General features: G+C 46.9%; 1 protein-coding gene across 1 annotated transcript in view; it reads right to left on the reverse strand.

The window, feature by feature from the left end:
- BLK (BLK proto-oncogene, Src family tyrosine kinase) overlaps positions 1–20,128 on the reverse strand; it is a 45,873-nt gene extending 25,745 nt beyond the window's left edge. The window contains exons 1-2 of the mRNA XM_088162853.1: positions 19,762–20,128; positions 1,422–1,524 (exon numbers count right to left, since the gene is read on the reverse strand). Of these exons, the coding sequence (XP_088018979.1) occupies positions 1,422–1,523 (102 nt within the window). The 5' untranslated portion in view covers position 1,524; positions 19,762–20,128. The remainder of the gene's footprint in view (positions 1–1,421; positions 1,525–19,761) is intronic.
- Positions 20,129–22,978: the final 2,850 nt, after the last annotated feature.

Genomic DNA, 22,978 nt, shown 5'->3' on the forward strand with positions numbered 1-22,978 from the left:
TAGTTACTGCAACTCATCTGGGCACGATTTTAAAATGTTGACTTTGCCCCTGGTTTGGTTTGGCCCTTGGCAAATTTGGCAAATTTTCCATAGATGACAATTCCAAATGAGCTGGAACGGAACCACCTTGTTTTGGGGGATAACAGTTTGAAAGTGTCCTTCACCCACCTTACAGTGCCTATGGTGGGTGTCTGACCACACCACGTGTTTTTATACACATGCAAAAGTGGTGAAATACAGACACAGAACTAAAAACACCTCGTGTTTTCTGCCTGCACCACTCTGTGACCCCAACTTAGCAGCAGTGAGGGGTGGGAGAGCTGCTCATCTGCTGCCATTTCTCATTTAAGTGGAAGAAATTTGAATTTCCCCTGACATGTGAGAGCTGAGTGCTGCCTGTGGCAACAAATAACGAATGGCAGAAGGTGGTAAGTGATACTGTATTTATACTGATAGTGGCTCCTCTCCAGTGAGCTGGAGAGAATGAAATTTAGGAAAATAACATCTTCTTGGTCAATCTGACATCTGCTGTCATGAAAACTGGACTGAATAGCCATGGGAGAGCTCAGAAACGGAAGCAAAGGACATCTCCAGCTGTCATAAAAAAGCAATGATTGGCAATTCCTCCCCTCTGCCAGGGCTCGAGATGGTTTTCACGTGAGTTGCACCTCGAGTTTCTCTTGTGCTGGCTGCTGGCAGGGGCAAGGAAAGACAAAACAACTTCATGTCCTTTGGACAGCAACAGAGATGAAGTGACTTACAAAGCTTAAACAAGAAATTTATCATTTGAGGTCTCCTAAATCCTTCCCCAGTTCCTTCCTGCTCTGTGTCCATGCCAGCAGAGGATGAGGGAATGCAAAGGCAGCAGCAGATGCCCAGAATTTCTGATTTTCAGCTCACCCCAAGGCAGACTGGCTGCAGACCCTCTTCACTGAACCCGCTGAGGACTCACAGTGGTGAAGTTTCCATTGTGGTTTGCAACTCTGAATCTTAGCCTGAATCTGACCCATCTTGCAAGTCAGCAACATCAGCTTGGGTTTCAAAGTGCTGATGAGAAGATATTTCAAAGTACCAATATACAGTATTTTAGAGGTTTTAAATATAGTTGAAAGGTTCCTCGGAGCCCTTCCCACCCCTGCCCAAAAGGGATCAGCTGGGAGGATCAGGTTCCCCAGAGAAGCTATGGAAATGTCCCCTGGATCCCTGGGAACGTCCCAGGCCAGGCTGGACAGGGCTTGGAGCAACCTGGGATAGTGGAAGGTGCCCCTGCCCATGGAAGAGGGTGTAGCTGGACGGGCTTTCAGGTTCTTTCCAACCCAAATAATTCTGTGATTCTGTGATTCTAAATATTGCCTGCATCACTCCAGACGCCAACTGAGCTATGGAGGGGATCCCAAAAGGACACAAAACTGCAGGCTTACCTTGGGTGGGGCAGGAGGAGGTTTTCCCCTGATTTTTGGGTTGCCTCCAGAAGTGTGTTTCTCATTGGGCATCAGCTGATTTTTGCTGCCAAACAACCCCATCCTGGAAGGAAGAGCAAAAATTGTTTTTAATGAGACTGCTCTTGGGGAAAGGTGCAGGCACTGAGGGACAAAACAGCCTTTGCATTCATGAAGAATGAGCTGGAGAAGGTCAGAATGCAGAACGATGGGAAGTGAAGAGAGGAGTCGAAAGCCATCCTGTCTGCAGTCCTCCTGCTACCTTGGACCTTGTGAACCCCATGGTTTCTGTTCCCACATGACTCTGGTGTTTCACACTTTCCAAATGAGGTTCAGACAGACACAGTAAGTCACCAGAAAAACAAAAAAAAAAGGAGGCTCAAATGATTGCTTTGGATATGTCCCCTCTCCAACTCAGACATCCCCACCTGATACTGAACTTGCTCCAGAGCCGGGTGATGCCGGAGGGATGAAGATGGATTTATCAACAGCCCTGTGCTGAGCTGTTCAGCTGCACCAGGGCTTCAGGAGGGTCACACGGTGGCCCAAGAAGGTGTCACCTCAGGCTGCTGAGAGCTTTGTGCAGCTCGTGTCCCTCCCACGCAGCCAGGGCAGCGCGGATGTGGCCGCGCCGTGCACAGAAACGCTCCCGCTGTCCTCATTTTCCAGACTCACACTTGGTTTGTCCAGGAGGCCACAGGACCTCTTCGGCCCTTTGGAATAGTGTAAGAAGTTCAAGGAATGTGGTGCAGCTTGCATCCATCCTGCCTGCAAAGTGTGGGCTGAGGGTTTGTCCCATCCCTCTGCAATACTCTGGTACAACGCGGCCGTTTGTAAAGGTTTTCTGGAATTTTTACCTGTCTTTTTTGTACGTGACAAGGACTAATCAGTGATGGAGTTTTAAGATTGACACATCGTTACATATTGCAATTGTGTATTGACAATACATCGTGTTGTCCTCAATAATAGTTATGGGAAAAACTGTTGAATAAAGACATTTTTACATAGTGATCAGAATTCCATTCTACCGGGCGACTTCTCACTGTGACATCAAGACCACGAGAAAACTGTTTCTAGTAGAGAAAACTGCATAACCGAAAAAAAGGAAGTCTCCTCTTCCAAGTAAATTAGTGAAAGACTATTCTAGAGATAGTAAGCTGAGTTGTTTTGTACATTTTCAGTGCGAAAGAATAGAAGTATGTAGCGATAGGAAAAGTGGTCTAAAGTTTTATTAGGTTTTTTTTCTTATAATTTCTAGTAATAAAGTTTCTCTTTGTACCATTTAAAGTTAAACCTGGTTTACCTTCCTCCTAATCCTATCTCACAATAGGAACATTTTGAATTAGTAAACGAAAGCCACTACATTAGTGTTTCTACCCGGTTTCAAACTAAAACCAAAACATACTTTTTGATGTGCTCTGGGTCCTCACAAGGTGTGGTTCTCCCAGAAATCGTGGATTAGGTTTCCCTACATCCCTATGGATGTCTCAGACCTCCTGGACACCTCAAGGACCCCTAGACAGAAACGGATCAAACCCTTTCCATGGATCATCATCTGGTCTGCATTAAGGTTTCCAAACTTGGCCTTGAGGACTGTTTGACTTTCATCCTAGAAACGTAATTTCAGCTCTGGTCAGGAATTCAAGGATAATAATGGGTCTGGGTTGCTAAAATGGCCAGACTCTGCTTGGAGCCTCAAAAATGAAGGAGCAGATGAAGCCAGCATTGCTGAAGTGCAGCATCCAGTGCCAAAGTCTGCCCCACTCCTGCTTGGAACCAAAGGCTTTGGAAGGTGTGGGCTACATGCCCAAAAACCTCCAAAATTCAAACCCTGAATACTCATATCTGTGCAGAGACACAGTGACTCCTGTTCTTGCCAAAACACCTCAAGGTCTGCAATGAAAATGGAGGATCAGGGACCTCAGGTCCAGGGACACCCCCCAAATGTCAGTCTGGCACTGTGTCTTGGTAGTCAGACTCCAACCAGTGTGTTCAGAAAAGCTCCCAGCAAGCCAGACTCACAGGCAAAAATATTCCAGTAAAAGGAACTTTTTTTTTTTTTTGCTTTCTAGCAGGGATCTAATATTTCCAAATCTGGGACTCTGAAACTGGGTTTCTAATGGAGTCATCACAATATTTTAAGGTGGTTTCTTTTTTTTTAATGTCTTCTCCCTTCTGCTTTATTTTTATTATCACTGACAAGGTGTGCAAAATAGAAGAAATTGGTGAAACATTTCAGGATAGCCTGATACTCACTTTCCCCCCATCCAAAACTCTTTCATCTCAGAGATTTCCTTTGACCTGGGTTTACAGATGGCCCATCCATCTGTCCCCAGGCCTCAGCTCTGCTCCAGGCACTGACAGCATGGTCAGAGGGAGAGTTTCACCTATTAAATCAAGCAGAGCAGTTCCTGCAGAAATTTCATTTTCATTTGGCAGCCTCCAGGTTGCACCCAGAGCTTGCTCTGCTTAACAGATCTGGTGCTGCAGTGGCACTTGAGATTTATTAGGGGAACTTTTCCTGCTCTTCCACTCACAACTTTGTGCCAGGATTTCAGATTCTGGATAACGTATTTTTTTTGCCACAAGAGTGGCTGGAATTTTCTTTTTATGCAGGGAACAGCAAGGTATCATTTTAAGTCAAGGCTGGATGATGGATAAGTTTTAGCTATCACTCATTACCAACTGTGAAAGACAGAAAATCCACCTACATATTTGACATCGATTTGTTGTCCTTGTTATGGTCTCACTGGAAAATCTTGGGATCTTTGATATACTTTGATATATGAGAGATAATTCACGCAACTGCCACGTTTTTGGCAGATAGAGGGAATGTGAGACACAGCATGAGTGGGCAGTTTGCTGTGACTGCCAGTCGTGTCACAAGGATGGTCTTATGAGAGGATTGGCAAACCATCTACAGGATCATGGATGCTTCTTTTGGGGTTTTCAGTTGCTCTCAATGCGTGATGGCAACAAAAGATATTTGGGGCATCAAATATATCCTCCCACACACATCCTCCCTCTCCCCTTCCGCTCTGGGCAATGTGATTTGTTCAATCATAGGAACAGCAGGTGCTCACATGATTATTTGGAAGACATAATAAATAAATAAGCAAATTATTATTACTACTACTTCTAAATGTTTGCTATTATTTGGAGGCCTGCAAAAGAGTATGAAATGCTGTTGGAAATTGGACCCACTAGACCAACTGATCTTCCAAGGTGGAAGGCAGCTTCTGGTTGAGTTCTCACCCAGACATCCAGCCCAAAGATGGGGAACACTCGCTTTTGGGTGGGTGAGTAAAAGCTCTCACTTCTGGTCAAAAATACAGAGATAAATCCTAAAGTAGCTCCATAGGTGCTTTGCAATTGTGAATTCTGCAGGGCCAAAACCTGAAAATTTGTACATTTCTAGCTGAACTTGCTTACACTGTAATGCTTCAATCATAGGCTGTTGACCAAATCTGAGACTAAGTGGAGTGAGCCACACTTAGATTTTCTTTGAGCAGTTTAGAAAGCGAGGAGGTCTCATGACTCAACAGGAGAAACTACAACACTATAACCATTGCAATGAATGATGGAGCTGTTATTAAGATATTTACTGGTAATATCTATTTTACTAGCTATAAATCATAATCATCCACCTCATCACTGTGTCCTGCTTCTCTCACTGGGTCAAGAACCTTCTTTTAGCTACTGGTGGCACTGGTGGGGCAGAATGGGAAAGGCCTGGAGGAACATCAACCTCAGCAAGTCCCACCAGGGGCTTGGGTCCAACCCAGCTCCTCTGGCAGGGTTTGAGAGGAGTGGGGACCACGACTTGACCTGTGCACCCCCGTGGGGACACTGCAGCCCTTTCTGCACCCTCTTGAGCCTGGAAACACCTCTGTGCAGCCCTGCACGGGCTCAGCTTTGTCCCCACGCACGCGTCAGAGACTGAGCCCTGCAAAAGCAGCTCAGAGAGGGGAACAACACAGCCCACCCTGAGTCAAGCCTTCCACAAAGGTCACTCGCTTCCACCCACACACAGAGGGCTTAGAACAGCTCTGGGGATTCACAGTCCCTGCAAAACCCACCAGTCCCTGCAAAACCCACCAGTCCCTACAAAACCCACCAGTCCCGCTCTCCCAGTTGCCTCTGACACCTTCGGCACCCGACGCCACCATCCTTTGGGCCAGCTTTACAAAACCCAAAATAATCCTGCAGACAAATGTTGTTGGATACAGAGAGCTGCTGGTTCCCATTTCACAGCTGGTGGAACCTTCAATTGTTTAAAAGTAATTTTATTTTCACAAACAAAGGCGGCTGAGTTGAGTGCGTACGTCATGCTAATGTGTTTCGTTTCTGGTTAATGTTTTTAAAAATTATCTTCACAAGAAAAAACAAATGAGAAAAGCCACTCAGAGTAGTTCTCCCAACCTATTTTTATTTTTTTTTCCAGTGGAAAGGAGTGCTGGGGAGAACGCAGTAACTCAGAAAATCGTGGAAATTTCCTTTTGTGAATTTAGAGTTTTCCACATCTAAAAATGTTGATTTTATTTAATAACTGGGGGGGGGGGACGACTTATTTCCTCAAGCCTCCACATTAATAAAACAAAATATTTTTAAAGGGACCAAAAATCAAAACAGAACAAGCAGAACAAAAAAGCTTTAAGGCAACACATACGATTTTTCCATCTCTGTCTTCATCAGGGAATTCAGTGATAGGACAAGGAGTAATGGGTTTAACTGAAAGAGGGGAAATTTAGGTCTGATATACAGAAGAAATTCTTGTCTGTGAGGGTGGGGAGGCCCTGGCACAGGGTGTCCAGAGAAGCTGTGGCTGTCCCTGGATCCCTGGAAGTGTCCAAGGCCAGGTTGGATGGGGCTTGGAGCAACCTGGGATAGTGGAAGGTGTCCCTGCCCATGGCAAGGGGTGGAATGAGATGAGCTTTAATGTCCCTTCCAACCCAAACCATTCTGGGATTTTATGATTCTATAAACATTTAAAAAAAAATGTATCAAAAAGCAGCTTTAGAATCAAAATGATGTAATTCTTGGGGTGGTCCTGAGCAGGTCCAGGAGTTGGACTCGATGATCTTTATGGACCCTTTACAACTCAGGATATTCTACAATTTTATGAGTCCAGCTTAGCTGCTCCTAAGTTATGAGTAAAAAATATTTGTCACAGAGATATTCCTGGAAGAGCCAAGCTGAAGAAGCCAATAGACAGCAGGACAATGAGCTGTGTGGTAAAACCAGCCCTGAATTCGTGGGAGAGATGTGCAGGCCACAGGAACACCAGATGTGTGGGCAGAACCTCTAAAACAGGCTGGGTGCCCATGCTGGGGACTGATAGAATGCAATTTTAGCAGCCTTCACAGGGGTAGTTGAGGTGGCATTTTGGCTACAGAGAGGTGGATGAAGGTTCAAGTGTTTCTGCAGGAATGAGTCAAAAGGAGTTCTTTGAAGATGATGGAATCATAGAATATCCTAAGTTGGGAAGAACCCACAAGGATCATGGATCCAGCTCCTGGTCCTACCCAAGACATCCCAACAGTCCCACCCTGTGCATCCCTGAGAGCCTTGTCTAAATGCTCCTGGAGCTCTGGCAGCCTTTGGAGTTGTGGCCATTCCCTGGGGAGCCTGTTCAGTGCCTGACCACCCTCTGGGGGAAGAACTTTTCCTTTATATCCAAATTAAACCTCCCTGGATTCAGTTTCACACCATTGCCTCGGGTTCTGTCATTTCAAAGCTTTGCCCATCTCATTTTTCAGAGTGAGCAGCTCTGCACCACCTACTGCTGTTGGCTGCTTTCCTCTAGGAGGGCAAAAGAGATCTGAAGTCATTTCTGATGAGAATCCATCACTTTCTGAAATGTGGAGGACACTGACAGGCAGCCTTGGGATTGCATGGGCGGGTACAGGAAAGGAAACAAGACCAAATCGAGCAGAAAAGCAGAAGTCTTGGCTCACTATTTGCCTCAACCCCATGAAACTGCCATGGAAAAAGAGGTTAATACCCAAGTAAGCCAATAGAGTTTCACTCTGAGGGCAGCTCCCAAAAAAATCCCCTAAGCCTACTGAAATTACAAAATGAGCCCCCTTCCCATCCAGATTCTGCAGTGGGTGCTACAAAGTGTTTTAACAGCTCACCAAGATCAGATATTTAAATTCATTTTAAAACTTAAGAATATATCTTTTTTTTTTTTTTTTAAGAACACATTTTTAAAAGGAAACGGATTCAAAAACCCTAAAAAATTACTTTGAACATTCAGATCTAGCCTATTATCAAGGGTTTTAAATGTTGACTTTCTCTTTGCAAGTTCTCCCCTGTCCCGAAAGAATTGCTGAAATCAATTCACTTCAGATGCAATAATTTAAGTATTCAGATTTGCATTATTACATCAGTGAAGAGCGAAAAAGTTCAGTAAAAAAAATTCCTCCAGTTCTCAGCTCATCACAGATGCATTCAATTCTCTCTTCCCTCAATAAAACAGCTCTTCAGAACATTTCCTGACATGGCACCCTTGGATTGCTTTGCAAGACACAAAATTGAAGAATTACTGAAGATCTTGGTGGATGAGCTCCTTAAATAAGAAGGAAGATTTGCTACTGAGGCAGTTTTTGCTGTGACTGTTTGCTACTTCTGCTGGGTTTCGGTCAAGTCCTTTTTAGTTCATATTCTGAAATAATTTTCCGGCGCCGTTGCTAAGAGGAGGTAAGAAGACAGCTCTGGACCAACGTGCTGTGCTATAAAGAGCATTGAAACCATGAGCAAGGTTTTTCTCAGAGGTGGATGGTGGAGGCTACGGCCATCCTCTGTGACATGGTAGCCAAAGTCTGGCTGGCCCATCCCTGGAAGTGCTCAAGGCCAGGGTGGATGAGTCTTGGAGCAGCCTGGTCTAGTGGAAGGTGTCCCTGCCCACGGCTTTAATGTCCCTTCCAATCCAAACCATTCTGTGATTCCACAATTCCAGCACTGCAGGAAGTCCCTGTGAAGAGCTGGAAAGCCCAGAGCAAGAAGCATGGTGGCTCCTGCTGGGGAGTGAAGCAGATGTTGGGTTTCCATGTTGCAGCCTCACTGGACAGCTGGGAATATCCCACTGGCAGTGTTCAGACCCTGTTCCAGCCCTGATCTTTGGTGGATGCCAGGTTGTATTTGTGCAATGACTCTGTCAAACACTCTGGTCCATGTCAAAGGTCCTTGAAGGGAAGGTGAAGAACCCCCAGGAGCAGCTGGGCTCTCACTGAGGTGAGATGCTGATGTTGGGGCTGATCCATCATAAAACCTCTCACACCTGAAGAACCCCAAAGCAGCTGTAGCTGCCTCCTTCTCTTGGCCCCATCCTCCTCTTTCTCCACTCCAGTGCATCCCACCTCCCTGGCTTGGATTCTGTAAATGTTCCAGTGTTGAGCACAGCCAATGTGGCCAAATTGCCTTGGAAATATCTGTTCCCTGGCAGCCCAGGGCAGATGGACAACAAATCCAGGAGCTTTGTTGTCCTGTCATTTATCCCTAAGTGAGGGGTACACATTTCAGGAAAGAGACTGAAGCCCACTGGCTTATTTTAGGATCTCCTGCTACAAACCAAGCTAGATCTCCATTTCTATTACATTTTATATCTGCCCTAAATCTACCATTTTTCTTAGGCTATGATCTGCAGGTGAGCCTGGCCCAAGGAAGTGAACCAAGCAGAAAATCCATCTGTTCCAGGCCTTTCTGAAGAGTTGGGAGAAAGCTGTGTGAGGCTGGGGGTGGGGGGGGGGTGGGAGCACACAGATTTCCAGGACCTTGAGTTTAAGCAGACGCAGAAAGTTTTTTGACAGCGAATTTAAAAAAAAAAAATAAAGAGAAGAAGATAATAAAAGCTTCTTGCTCATTCCAGGATTAAAAAACAGCCTCCCGTTGCCAGAGTGGTCATTCCCTAATCAAAACATCTGTCTGGAGGAAAAATGGCTGCTTACATTGAGTTTTGCTTCTCACTGGAAGCCGACAGATGCTCAGCTGGGCTGCAGGAGGCTGCGGGCCAGGAAACAGAGCCAGGGATCAGGGTCTTGGAGAGGGGAAAAGCAGGAGGGCAGACTGCTTATCCCAGCTCCCTTCGTGCTTCCCTCATGAGCTCAGCCCAGGCAGCAAGGTGGGATGCCTGCTGGGAATGTCTCTGCAGGATTCAGGGGGAGTGGGAAGAAGGAGGATGGGTCCAGGAGAATGAGGGTATCTGCAGCCACTCTGGGGTTCTTCAGAGTGTGACAGGTTTTATGGCAAAAAGCTGCACTGCCCAAACAGCACTTCCTGCAGAGCCTGGAATTTCAACCCAAATTTCAGCTCAAGCCTCTCTCTGCACCATGTTGGTGTTGGCCAAATTGTGGATGGGTCCTGGGTGAGATGAGGCACAGCAGGGAGAAATCCCCTCTGCAGGCCACCCCTATTCTGACATCCAAACCCTATGGAAGTGGGGACAGGCCATGGTCTCTTGGCCAGAATCCCTGATGCTCCATCCCACAGCACTTGGAGGACACATCACAGGAATCTGTAGGGATCTGGGCAAGTCCTGGCCCTCCCAGCCCTGAGAACATGAGGAGATGGATGGGTTCCACACCTTTGCATGTGGCCACCCAAACTTCTGCCCTGGGAAAGGCCCTTCCTGGAGGCCCTGCATCCCAGAGGATGACTTTTCCTAGGAAGAGGACAGCATTTTATAGAACCACGAGGAGAAACGAACCTGGTGGCAGGCTGGTGCTCAGGAATTCATTTTCTTAGATTGGGTCTTGGAGGGAATGATGAATAACACCACACTCAGCTGAGGCAAAAGGCTGTAGGGAAGGATGGACATCCTTCCTACAATTCCCCACCTGAACACCTCCAACTGCATGTCAGGAATAGCAGTGGGATGCCAGAGCACTTCCCTACTCATCACAGCCGTGTCCAGCTCCTGTCAGCCTTCCCCACATGTAAATCCTCTCCTCCCCTCCAGGCCCTGGGAGAATGGGGAGGATGGGAGTGCCAGGCTGTGCACATCTGGAAATTCTTTGTCCTCCCCTCCTTTTGCAGCAGAGGGAACAGCATCCCTGCATCCCTCGGTGCCGGATCCAGTGCCTCCATCACCTCTTTAACCCACAGATGGTGGGGAGAGGAAATAGGGCAAGGAGGGATGGGAGAGTGGATGAAGACAGAGAAAAACCTTCTGGGCTTCTCCCCACCCTCAGGGGAACGTGGATGGGGGTGGGATGCTCCCGACTTGCCTGCTTCCCACGCTGCTGCTCCTGGGGACACGATCCGAGGGCGCACGAGCCACCGGCCGAACCCATGACAGATGCTCCATGGGGCTGAAGGCCCTTCCCAAATTTTTCTTTCAGAGGCCTCTGGCTTCCACCACATCCACACCATCCACGAGACCAACAGCTCTACACCCCCGGATCGCAGGGAGCAGCCTGGTTTTGCAAATGCTTTTAATGGGATTTCTTTTTTTAATCAGGTCTTTGTGTCAGAACTGACTCTTTTCTCCCCCCCTAAGGATTCCTTGCTCTATTTTGATTATAAAAATGATCACCTGGGAGGGGGTGGGAGTTGCACTTCCCAGACAACCTGGCCAATGGAAATAACAATGAGGAAGACAAGAAACACAAAGAGAACACAGACACAAACCCCAGCAAATGCCACAGGCTATTAACAGCTTTTGTTAAAAACAGTGAAAATGACTGTGAGTGGATTGTGCCTCCACTATGCAAACCACCAAATTTTAGGAAACAACCCAACAAACTGGCTTTGCAATGCTCTTTCCTTTCTGTGACTAAAAAAAGACTTTTTACTGATTAAATAGCTCTTGTTCCAGCCAGCCCCATCCCTCTATGAACCTACTCAACCATAGCAGCGTGGTCTAACGAATTAAGACCTGGTCAGGGACTTGTGGGTGGCTCTGAGGAAGTGACTTTCTCATTTTGCCTCAGCATGTTCAATTGAGAGACTGAAACTCTGTCCTGGGAGATAAATGTTGTATAAGAAGCAGGATTTGTTTCTTCAGAGGCTTCCCATGGTGGGTGTGTAACGAGCTGGCTCCTCTGGGGTGTTCTCAGTGCATTTTCTGAAGCTGTTACAAACACGAGGCGCCCAAAAACCACCGTGTACACCTCTGTGGGTAATTGTGTGGCGTCATCTTTGCGTTGTGAGTGGCAGCAGGAGGGAAAAGGACGCTTGGGCTCAGCCAGCTCGAGGCTGGGATGACCTCACATCGTTTACACTTCAGCTGCCCCCACCGAGCAGGACAAACATGAGCCAACATCTGCCGGCTGTGATGCACCAGCTAAAGGTCACCCCACGCTGGAGATGTTGTTTATGGGAGGAAAAGCTTCACAGGGCAGATCTGAGCTGAGGTCATGGCAGAAGACCTTCAGCAGCCACAGGACACAAGGACAACAAGAGGGTGGCTGAGGACATGGTGGTGTGTGAGGTGGGGGTGGCTGCTGCAGGGTGCACGTTGCTGGTGGAACATCTGGAAAGACGGGATGGGAATCAGCCTTGGCTCTGCAGCTGTGCTCCTGGCAAAGGAACACAACCCCATGGAGGGCTGCAAGGCTGGCTGGGCCTTACACAGGGACTTGCAAGTGCTTGGGGGTCACCCTGGAGGGTCAGCATAGAATCTCAGAATCTCTAAATCACAAAATCCCAGAATCCCAGAATAGTTTGGGATTGGAAGGGACCTCTGGAGATCACCCAGTCCAACATTCCTGCTAAGGCAGGGTCACCCAGAGCAGGTGACACAGGGACACAGCCAGGTGTGTTTGGAATTTTTCCAGAGAAGAAACTCCATGCCCTCCCTGGGCAGCTGTTTCATTGCTCTGACACCCTCAGCATAAAGAATTTCTTCTTCATGGTTGAGCTGGAGCTTCTTGAGGTTTATTTTATGTCCATTACTGCTCATCCTGTGGCTTGGCACCACTGAGAAGAGCCTGGCACCATCCTCTGACATTCTGCAAGCCTGGGTGACACTGAAGACAATCAGGACAAACACCCAGGTGTGCCTGCTCTTAGGGACACAGAAATGAGGAAGCCCTTGCAGGTTTGCCAAACTTCCCCCTTGCCAATTTGCATTTTCCCTTCCCAGTTCTCCTCCAGCTCCAGCTAAGGGCAGGGGATGGAGGTGGAGCTGCTCAGGTTTGGGGCTGGGGAAGAAGAGGACAGTGTCAGGTTAGCTGGAGTGCTTTGAGCTTTAGGACATGGCCTCACCATTTGGTGGGTGACCTCCCTGCTAAATGAGCTTCACTTCCTACCCCTGTGAAAAGGGAAGTTGCTCTTTTAGAAAGCTGCTGTCATCCACTGCTGAGGTGGGAAGGAGGAGCTACCACGAGGTGCAGCAAAGCACTGAAGTAGTGTCTGCCAAGTCATCCTGGGAACAGAGTGACATGGTGGCAGCTCCAGACAGAAAGCTGCTTCTGATCTGAGACACATTCCCACTGCTGGCAGTGGGGAAACCCAGCAGCTGCAGCCGCCTGCTGCCAAGGCTCTCCCAGCGATGGCCGCAGTTCAGGCAGCTCAAAAGCAAGAATTAAAAGTAAAAATTATTGGATGTGGGGTGGTTTGTATCCCAGGGAGGTCCTGCTGGTATCTGAGGTATCCTGTGTGTCAGCTGGGGCACATCCCTTCATCCTTGGGCCTCCTCTGTTTCCTCCAGCCTGGGGATCTCATGGCCACGAGATGGAGCTTCTGGAGTCCAGAAGCCTAATTTGCTTCCTCAGCCCAGGGATGTCCTCTGAAAGCAGCTGGAGAAGGAACTCTGAGAAAGCTTGGGAAAAAGGGCACTAAGAAGGGAGAAAGTCTCTCACTTGCAGCTCCCAGTCACTCCAGATGGGCTCCATCTGTCCCTGCTCCCCCGACCTGGAAGCACAGGCTGGGATCTCACCCAGCCAAGCAGGGTTTTTCTGCTGGTGGCTTCCACCCTGCTCTCATACATCAGCCCCCAGATGTTCTCCAGTGTCCTTGCAGCCCCCTGCACGAGTGTGAAATCATGGAATTACAGAATCCTAGAACGGTTTGGGTTGGAAGGGACCTTGAAGCTCATCCAGTTCCACCCCCTGCCATGGGCAGGGACACCTTCCACTATCCCAGGCTGCTCCAAGCCACATCCAGCCTGGCCTGGGACACTTCCAGGGATCCAGGGGCAGCCACAGCTTCTCTGGGCACCCTGTGCCAGGGCCTCCCCACCCTCCCAGGGAACAATTTCTTCCTAATATCCAATCTAAACCTGCTCTCTGTCAGTTTAAAGCCATTCCTGGGCTCCAGATGACCCCATCTCCCTCCAGATGACCCCACAGCCCACCAGGATGACCCCACAGCCGAACTCCTGTAGTGGTGGCCCCTGCACATCCTCCTTCTGCAGCAATGCCCATCCCATGGCATTTTATCCATTTCACACTGAACCAAAGGCATTCCTGCTGGGATTTCTGCTGCAGAGGTGGCTCCAGCTTTGCTGTGAGCCTTCCAAGAGGGATGAAGGCTCCTCTCCTCTCCTCTCCTCTCCTCTCCTCTCCTCTCCTCTCCTCTCCTCTCCTCTCCTCTCCTCTCCTCTCCTCTCCTCTCCTCTCCTCTCCTCTCCTCTCCTCTCCTCTCCTCTCCTCTCCTCTCCTCTCCTCTCCCAGCTGACTCCCCAGAACTTGTTCCCCATCCTGCTGCTGCAAAACCTGGGCTGCTCATTTCCTCCTCATTGCTTTCCTGGGCTGGCCAAGCTTTTCTGTTCCCTTTCAGGAATGAGTCGCCTCCTTTACCATCAGAACCTCCCTGTTCCCACTCCTCTAGCAGATTCAAAGCTCATTGACAGCGTCCTGTTGCTCCTGGGAGAGGCTGATGTGTCATAACCAACCCACCAGACTCCATTTTGAGTCCATTTTTTGAACTCTCTGAGGACTTTAAGAACGCCGAGGCAGCATCTCCACTACTAAAACAGGCAATTTCAGTGTTCCTTTCCCACTCTTGATTTATTTGATATTTGATATTTGATGGCTGCATCCAAACCCCTGGTGGTCCCCAGAAGCTGTGGTGGCTCCTGGATTATATTTGCACATGTATGTTGAGTATATTTATTTGAAGTCTATCCTGATTTCTCATGTTGGATCTCAGGTTATCCCTTTTTCACTGATTTGAAGGAAAACAGAGGATTTTCCCTGATCCCATCCCTGTGTTTGGGATGACACTCAGACACAGGCACCAGATCACCCGAGTGTGGGGTGAAGATGGGCTCCCTCTTGTTTCACTACCATTATTTTTTATTAAATCCCATTGGTTTTGCAGGGGTATCTCCGGAGACTGGGATGAAAATGCAGCTTTTGCCTGATGGCAGCAGGGAGATATTCTGCTAGTAATTGCCACAAAGAGATTTTGTCTGGATCTCATGAGGAAAAGCCTTTTTGGACAGAGAAAGTGACTCCTACCCAGACCAATCCTCCCTGCCAGGCTTGTTCTACACTCACAACATGACTATTCTTGGCTGCTTGCAGCAGCCAAGTCCTTTTCTCAATATTATTTCCTTTCTGGTGTTCATAAAGAAAGAAGGAACCCATTACTTTTTAATCCCTTATCCAAAATTAGAAGATTAACTCGATTTTCAGAATTAAAATAATATCGAAACATCCTTATGGTGCTCGAAGGAGCCAGAAATGTGGCAGAACAAAGCCAAACCTCACAACCAGGTTTGTTACAGAAAGTCATTTTTTATGGCACTGAAATTATGGGGCTGATCCACTCTCAGGTTACCTCTCGTTTGATCTGCCCTGAATTTATTGCTTCAGAGCCAGAAGAAATCTTATTTCCTAAAGTTTCTTGCTTTGCCAGTGTCCATCCAATGCCTGGCATCAGCAGTACTGCATTAAAACAACCAGGATTTTTTCTCACCTGGTTAAGACCAGCCTTGTACAGAGTCCCACATTCACAAATCCCTTCCACTCACAGTTATTATTCCTTGGCAGACCACTCAGTGACTTTTAGAGTGCTTTTTCCTACTTTTTCACCACAATTTTCAGGGAAAAAAAAAGCATTCCACCGTAAATTGCCACCTTTCAAAAGGTTCTGTCACAGAAACACCACGAATATTGGCACCTTTCACTGGAAAAAAAAAAGAATAATAATCGTGCAATAATGTCTCAAGCAGCTGTGCTCTTCTTCCTCTACTTCTAAAACGGTCAAGGCCAAATATGCAAGAAACAGCCAGGAAAAAATGTCGAGATAAAAGTCAATTTAAAGCTTTTCTATCGATTTCTCTGCGTGCTTAGCACATCATTTCTCCCTTTTTCAATCACGCTTTGCAGGTGACACCTTGATTTTTCCACAACCTCTTTTCAAAGCCCACTTCTCAAGCATCATCCTCCCATTTTGAGATGTTCTATCCCAAATTTCATGGCTCCAAGTCGTTCACCTAATCCTGGATGCCACCATGGCTCAGGTGTTGGGCAAGGCTGAAAGAAGTCTGAGCTGAAAGAAGTCTGGCAGTTCCTCTGCATTTTGTTATGGTTTTCTTTCCCACCCCAGATTTCATGGAGAAGAAGGAGTTCTGTGAATGAGGAAACACCATCCTGTAGTAAATTGGGACCATGGGGACCTGGGCATGGGTCCAAGCACTTCTTTTGCCTCTTGGCTGTAAGGTCCCTTTATCAAGGGACAAAAAAGTTTTTCACCCAACTTTCATCCACCAAAATAATTCCTGATTCTGCCATCACCAAGGCAGACCAGATATCCTGGACACCGAGTAATTTTTCATTCTTCTCTGCTTGTTAAGTAGCAAAGAATTCATTTGTGAGCCATGTGTTTATTATTTCTGCTGTGTCTCCTACGTGCCTGACACACAGGACCCCAGGGGTGCTGCTGGCTGCTTTTTGATCAGTAATACATTCCACGGCTTCCAGGGGAGCAGGAATCGTCAGTGAGATCAGGTTAAATTTGGAAAACTATTTTATGAGTATGTAAGTAAATAAATAAAGAGAGGGAAATGCAGGAGGATGATTTTGAAAAGCACATTTCAGTTCAGAAGCCACGTGTATTTCACAGGGTGGCAGAAATGTAGGACTGGCACCATGAAGGTCATTAATCTCAGAGACCCCCTAATTTGTACTTCAGAGCTTTCAGTGATGGAAATTCCCACTGCTTCCCATCACTCTATCCCAGCTCTCCAATTCCCATAGCCTTAAAAAACTTCCTAATAACCACCCCTAATTTGCTTCACTAAAAGACTCATGACTGCCTGTCCTGCCCATGGTGGATGTCCCATCCCTGGAAGTGTCCAAAGCCAAGTTGGACAGGGCTTGGAAAAACCTGGGATAGTAGAAATGTCCCTGCCCATGGCAGGGAGTGGGAATGAGCTGATCCTTAGGGTCCCCTCTAACACAAACCATTCCATAATTCCATAGTGGACAGCAAGTTCATTCCCTCCCTCTTTGCTGTGTCTCCAGCAAATGGAGCAACATCATTTCTGGCAGTAATTCCACACAGTTCACATTCCCCACACCTTTGCTCAACCCTGTCTCTCTCCTTCAGGCATTTATCACTGGGTTTGGAAGTTTGAATAGGCAAGGCCACAACATTTTCGAAATTAAAACTGACCAGCATTAACAAAGACAAAATTGCTCTGTGAAACCACAGGACCATTGTTCTCCTGCTCAATTGCAGCTTTTTCCTGGAAAAAGTTATAATTGAAACCCATTTCTTTACTTCAACACAAGGAGCTGCTGTGGTTTGAGTTTGGGTTTTGGTGGTGGGGGGAGATTTTTTTGGCTGGATATTGTGATGGATTTAAACCTGGTATGGATAATAAGATGACCTGTGAGAAGCAAATGTCTTGTTCAACATGAAATATTGTTATTCTGGTTTACATTCCTATTTCTTTTTAAGCAAGAACCGTGACTCTGCCTTGCCTGTTCTGTCCAGTGATGTCCGGTGGTGCAACAGCTCCTTCCACAAGCAGCATCAAGACCCTGGGGCTGTAATTTGTTGCCAAGACCTCTGCAAGGGGGAATTTCATCCTTTTTTACCCCCTCCAGCAACTTCTAATCTTGCAATGTGGAGTCAGCCTAATGAAAAAGCTGACTTGCACCACATGGAATTAAGACATGGATGGAAACTTTGGGGCTGGCAAGGATTCCAGCAGGATTTAGCCCCAGGTGTCCTGAAAGATTTTTTTTTTTTTTTTTGCCCCTAGTAGAAGCCCTGCAGGAAATGATTGGCTACAAGGGAACTCACCCACATGGAGGCAATGCTTGGTTGCCTCCAGAGGCTGGTGAAGCGTGGAGGAGCAGTGAGGAAACTCCTTTTTTAACACAGATGGAATGGAAAGAATGAGGGGAAGGAAGGAAGGACTGCAAATAATGATGAAGTAACAGCATGCCCAGGAGCTCCTACTCTGCTCAGCACATCCCTGTGAAATCCACCCATGTGAATCCCCCCTTCCCACACCTGCTGGAGATGACAGAAAACCTGAGCTGTTTCTGAAAATGTCCTCAAGGCCTTTTTGGATGCTGATGCGCCCATCAAGGTGCCACAGAGAATTAAAGGTTGTAAGGTCAGACAGGGAGAAAGTCACAAAGCAGAAATAAAGGAGCTGATGGCCGTGTTTGAAAGGGACACACAGCCCAAATTAAGAGGGAATGGGATGCCCATTCTGGGATATTTTGGATTTAGTTAGAGGAGCTGGGAGCACACCAAGTCAGCTGAAAGTCCGGGGTATTACAGCATCCCAGAACACCCCACAGTGATTAAATGGAACATGGGAATTCATTGGAAAAGAAGATGATAAAAGAAGAATAAAATAAATAATAAATAATAACATTAATACATTAATATTAACAAAATTATTAATTAAAAAAAAGAGAAGAAGAATCAGAAGCACCTTTGCAAAATTTTCGCTTTAATATGCCTGGGTCTTTCCTCCTCCACCAGAAAACTCAGGTTTTGACTTTGCCATCCTCACGGGACAGCAATAGCACTGTACTGGCAGAACAAAACAAGAATGAGCCAGAAGGGTTTTTTCACTGACTTTTGGGTACCAATATAATGGAAATGCTGCAGGAGGTCTGGCAGAAGAAAGCAGAATATGAACAAGAAATCACAAGCTCTGCAGCCCTCGAATCTTCTGATAAAAATGACTTAAACCTTGACAGAATGACTGACCCAGCATACTAATGAGGGTGCCTGGGCTGCCCTGCAGCTGTCCTTTTTTTATTCCTCATTTCCATCTGCCTTCTCCATCTCCAGCATGTACTCGAGCTGAGACCATGTGTGTGTGCTCTGCATGCTGCAGGAACCCTCACTGCTGGAAGCGTTTTGGTTTTGCACTGTTAAAGTTCCATAATCAATTAAATATCAAAGCAGCCCATCATGACAGGTAAGAAATAGCCCCAAATCATGAGTGGGGTAACTAAAGCACTTTGAAGAGCATTCAGTGGGGCATCATCAGCCACAAAGCCCCAAGGAAACACCTGAGGAGGTCTGAGATGCAAATACCCCACAACACAGCAAGGGCTATTCCTTCCCAAAAGTGCCACAGCAAGCACAGAGATCCTGAAATATCCATGCTCCAACTTAGAGCTCTGGAATTTTGAGCCTGACCTAAATTTTAATCAGGAATGAAAGTTATAGGCTTAGAGTAGATCCTGGGGAGTGAGCAGGATAGAAGCAGCAAGTCCACTCTTCCTATAGCTCCCTTGGAGATTTCCAACTTTGCAAGAAGCTTTGTCTACAACCACCATAAACTTTGGAGTGGAGGAGCTGGTTAAAAAAAATACTGCATCCAGTGAGACCATTTAAGCCATCTTTGGGGTGGAAGAAAGCAAAAACTCTCAAAAATCCCAAATGTGCATCTCTACAAATGGGGAATTAAAATTTCGACCCTTTCCCGCACTGTCCACAGCGCTCAAAAGTTGCTGTGTTGGGAGCTGAGCACCCAAAATTCCCTCAGCTTCAGAACTGGGTCCCTGATTTCCCTGATTTTCTCCTGTCACTCTCATTTCCAAGAAATTCAGTTGGATGAAACTCATTCTCTCTTGGCTATCATCTACTTTTCACTATTTTTAAGAGAAAAAAAGTTCACCTGGGAGAACCCACTGGGTGAGCATCAGTCCCACCTCAGAGCCTGCCCAATTCCAGCACTGGGAAGCTGCCAGAAGGAAAGACAGACACATTCCCTATCCTGGTCCACAGCAGCAGTTTGGCTCACTGGATGTCCCATCTTAATCCTTCATAATCACTGGTCCATAGATGAGCCAAATCTTTAAATACCCTAAGGGAATCACCCAGTGGAGCACCAGGCAACAAACAGGCAGCAGGAAGGAAGGAAAACTGCTGGAAAATCATTTGCACTTACCTTGAGTGTCCTGTGTTCAGATTAAATCATATCCCACTCAATCTTAGCTGTGCACCAGAGTTGAAAAACCCCTTCCAGATCATCAGCTTGGGACTATCAGCTCCTTTTGACGAATTTCAAACTTTGCAGAAAGAGAAAACCCTAATTCTCCTGGTTGTCGTGTGTTGAGTTGCTGTTGGTGGTTTCCTGTTGCCAACAGCTGAATGACAAATGGAGCTGGTTTGTTACACTTATAGCAGAGGAGGGCTGGCAGTATGACCACACTTCTCACACACTGCTAATATTAGAATGGGGTCTACCTTAGAAGAACCCACAGAGGCTCCTCAGGCTGTAAGAAGTCCAGTCCTGCTGCAAACTGGGCCCTGAATTGCTCTCATTCAAGCAGGGGTGAGGTGAAAGTCATCGCCTGGAGCCTCAGAGTATAAAGCTGGTCTGAAAATGGGAGGAGAAATGTGGGTCTGGGGTTGTCTAAATTGGCCCATTCACAGCTCAGAGCAGCCTGAGAGCCAATAGAAGGGGTGGGGTTATTTATTGCATGCACTTGACTTTCAGAGAGCTTATCACCAGTCAGGTTCAAGCCTGAGAAGTTTCTTTTTTTGTAATCAGCTGGGTTACGGGGCTGTAACCTCGCTCACTTTCCATTTGAGGTTCTGTTTCTGCTTCAGATCTCACCTAAAGACTCTGGCCATGTTCTTCCTCCTTTCTTCAACGAGTACAAGACAGCTGATGCCATTTAGGGCATAGGGGGAAGAGCACAGGAGACAGCTGACAGCACATCCTGATATCTCTTTATCACTTGTGTGTGAGATTTTGTGAGCTCTGTCTTCCCTGTTTTGTGCAATTAACTGCTGGTGGCACTGCACGGAGCTCTGCCTGTGCTGAGCACCCAGAGCCCATCTGGAGCTGCCCTGGGTGAGGCCCAGCTCAAATCTCACTGCACTGGGGGATTTCAGTGCCTTCCACTCCCAAGGGTCTTTGGGAACCAAAGAACCACAGAATGGTTTGGGTGAGAAGGGAAAATAAAGCTCATCTTGTTCCATCCTCTGCCATGGGCAGGGACACCTTCCACTATCCCAGGTTGCTCCAAATTCATCCAGCCTGGCCTTGGACACTTCCAGGGATCCAGGGGCAGCCACAGCTTCACTGGCAACCTGTGCCAGGGCCTCCCCACCCTCCCAGGGAACAATTCCTTCCCAATATCCCATCCATCCCTGCCCTCTGGCAGTGGGAAGCCATTCCCTGTGTCCTGTCCCTCCATCCCTTGTCCCCAGTCCCTCTCCAGCTCTCCTGGAGCCCCTTTAGGCTCTGCAAGGGGCTCTGAGCTCCCCCTGGATCCTTCTCTTCTCCAGGTGAGCACCCCCAGCTCTCCCAGCCTGGCTCCAGAGCAGAGGGGCTCCAGCCCCTGGAGCAGCTCCGTGGCCTCCTCTGGAATCACTCCAGAAGCTCCAGGTCCTTCCTATTTTTACCATGCAATGCTGTGAAGCTCCATCATCCTCATCTTCACCCTCACCCCCAGGGTTCCAGACACACCAACCCATCCGAAGGCCAGGAAAATGGTGAGTGTCGCCTCCTGATCCTGCTGGATTCTGGATAAATCTGCTGCACGTTGAGACAAGGAGAAAGGAAAACCAGCCAGAGCCTCACCAAACAGGACAACAGGGATCCTGGCTGAATGATGGGATGTTTATCAGCTTTTTTTGAGATGAGGGATGAAAATATTATTTAAGAGAAGGTTGGATCTTCACTCTTGGTCCTGCAGTTTCAAGGATCACCACTGGCTGTAATAACACTCTTCTTCTGATGGATTTCTGCAGGGGAAGTTGTCAGGATGTAAATTCCAAAGTATGGATCTCTCTGGAATAGTGGACATCAGGAGTGTTGCAGACATTTGATTTTATGGCTCGTTCATGAGTCTGAACAAACAGCAAAGCAGAGGAATCTAACAAGCAAACACAATTCAAGTGCTGTTCACTTTTTAATGTCCCCAAAAGAGTCAGTTTGGTTTAGAAATAGAAAAAGAAATACCAACAGCTGGGGTGAAAGAAAAAAAAAATCCAATCTTTCATTTTATTGTCCAAGGTTGAGGAGATTGTCCAGATTGTGTTTGTCAAGCCAGCAATTGCTGAAGCAGAACTGTGTTCCCTGACAATCAGTGACAAATCCAGGGACTTTCACCCAGCTCTTGCTGCAGGAGTGAACAGGAAGTGATTCTGGGGTGACAAGGGGGGAAGCTGCAGCTTGGTCTCCACCCTTCATTCACCCCAATTTAAAGCTAGAGTCTGAGATGGGCTTTTCTCACCTTTCCCTTCCTCACAAAGCCTAGGAAATTAGTTCAGGGCAATCACAACATTTTTAAAGACCCATCCAGTCCTCTGTGTTTTAGTAATGAAACCTTACTGGGTGGACAGGTAAGACTGGAGGAGGAATTTTTATTCACTGGCACTTCTGGAATTAATTTGCAACAAATATTTTGAGTGAAAGTGGAACTGAAATCCCTTTTTTCCAGCAAAGAAAATAAGTGGAAAACATATATATCACTCCTGAGATTTTAAATGCTTTTTACTTTTATGGATTGCTGCAATGAATTGGGTTAGTAGGTTTATCAAAGGCAAGCCATTACAAATCAGTGAAAATCTTTGGAAAGGGTCTTGATTTAATTTGGAAATAAATATATATATATATAAATATATACATAAATATCTTCAGGTCTTGGGAATTTTTTTTTTTAGTTCAGGGAAGAATAATTCACTAACTCAATGCACACACTTACAAAGTTAGTTATGGAATCACCAAATAGGTCTACTTTTACATTTGGGGAAGAAAATGGGCTGAAAATTCTCACCATTACTTTGGTAGGATTTCAGGCACAATTTTCCTTGTTTTGGTCTTTGAAGTTTGACTCACTTGGGAGAAACCCATAGAGAAAATAAAGTAGATACCCCAAGGAAGGAACCTGATCTAGGGAAAGGTGTCCCTGCCCATGTCAAGGGATTGGAATTAGAATTAAGGTCCCTTCCAACCCAAACCATTCCACGATTCTGTGAAGACTGAAACAGGCCAGTGCCAGGTGCCTCAGTGCTCCATGGAGGTGAGCAGCCAGGTGACCACAGCTGACCTCTGCACCCCTGGGGACACAGGGGACAGCATCACCTGGAGACCTGCTGCCCTCTGGAGGTGCCACTGCCACGTTTCCAGGTTGATTTGCTCCCAGGAGATC

The sequence above is a fragment of the Sturnus vulgaris genome, chromosome 3, assembly GCF_052056855.1.
Source record: "Sturnus vulgaris isolate bStuVul1 chromosome 3, bStuVul1.hap1, whole genome shotgun sequence".
NCBI classification, from domain to species: Eukaryota; Metazoa; Chordata; class Aves; order Passeriformes; family Sturnidae; genus Sturnus; species Sturnus vulgaris.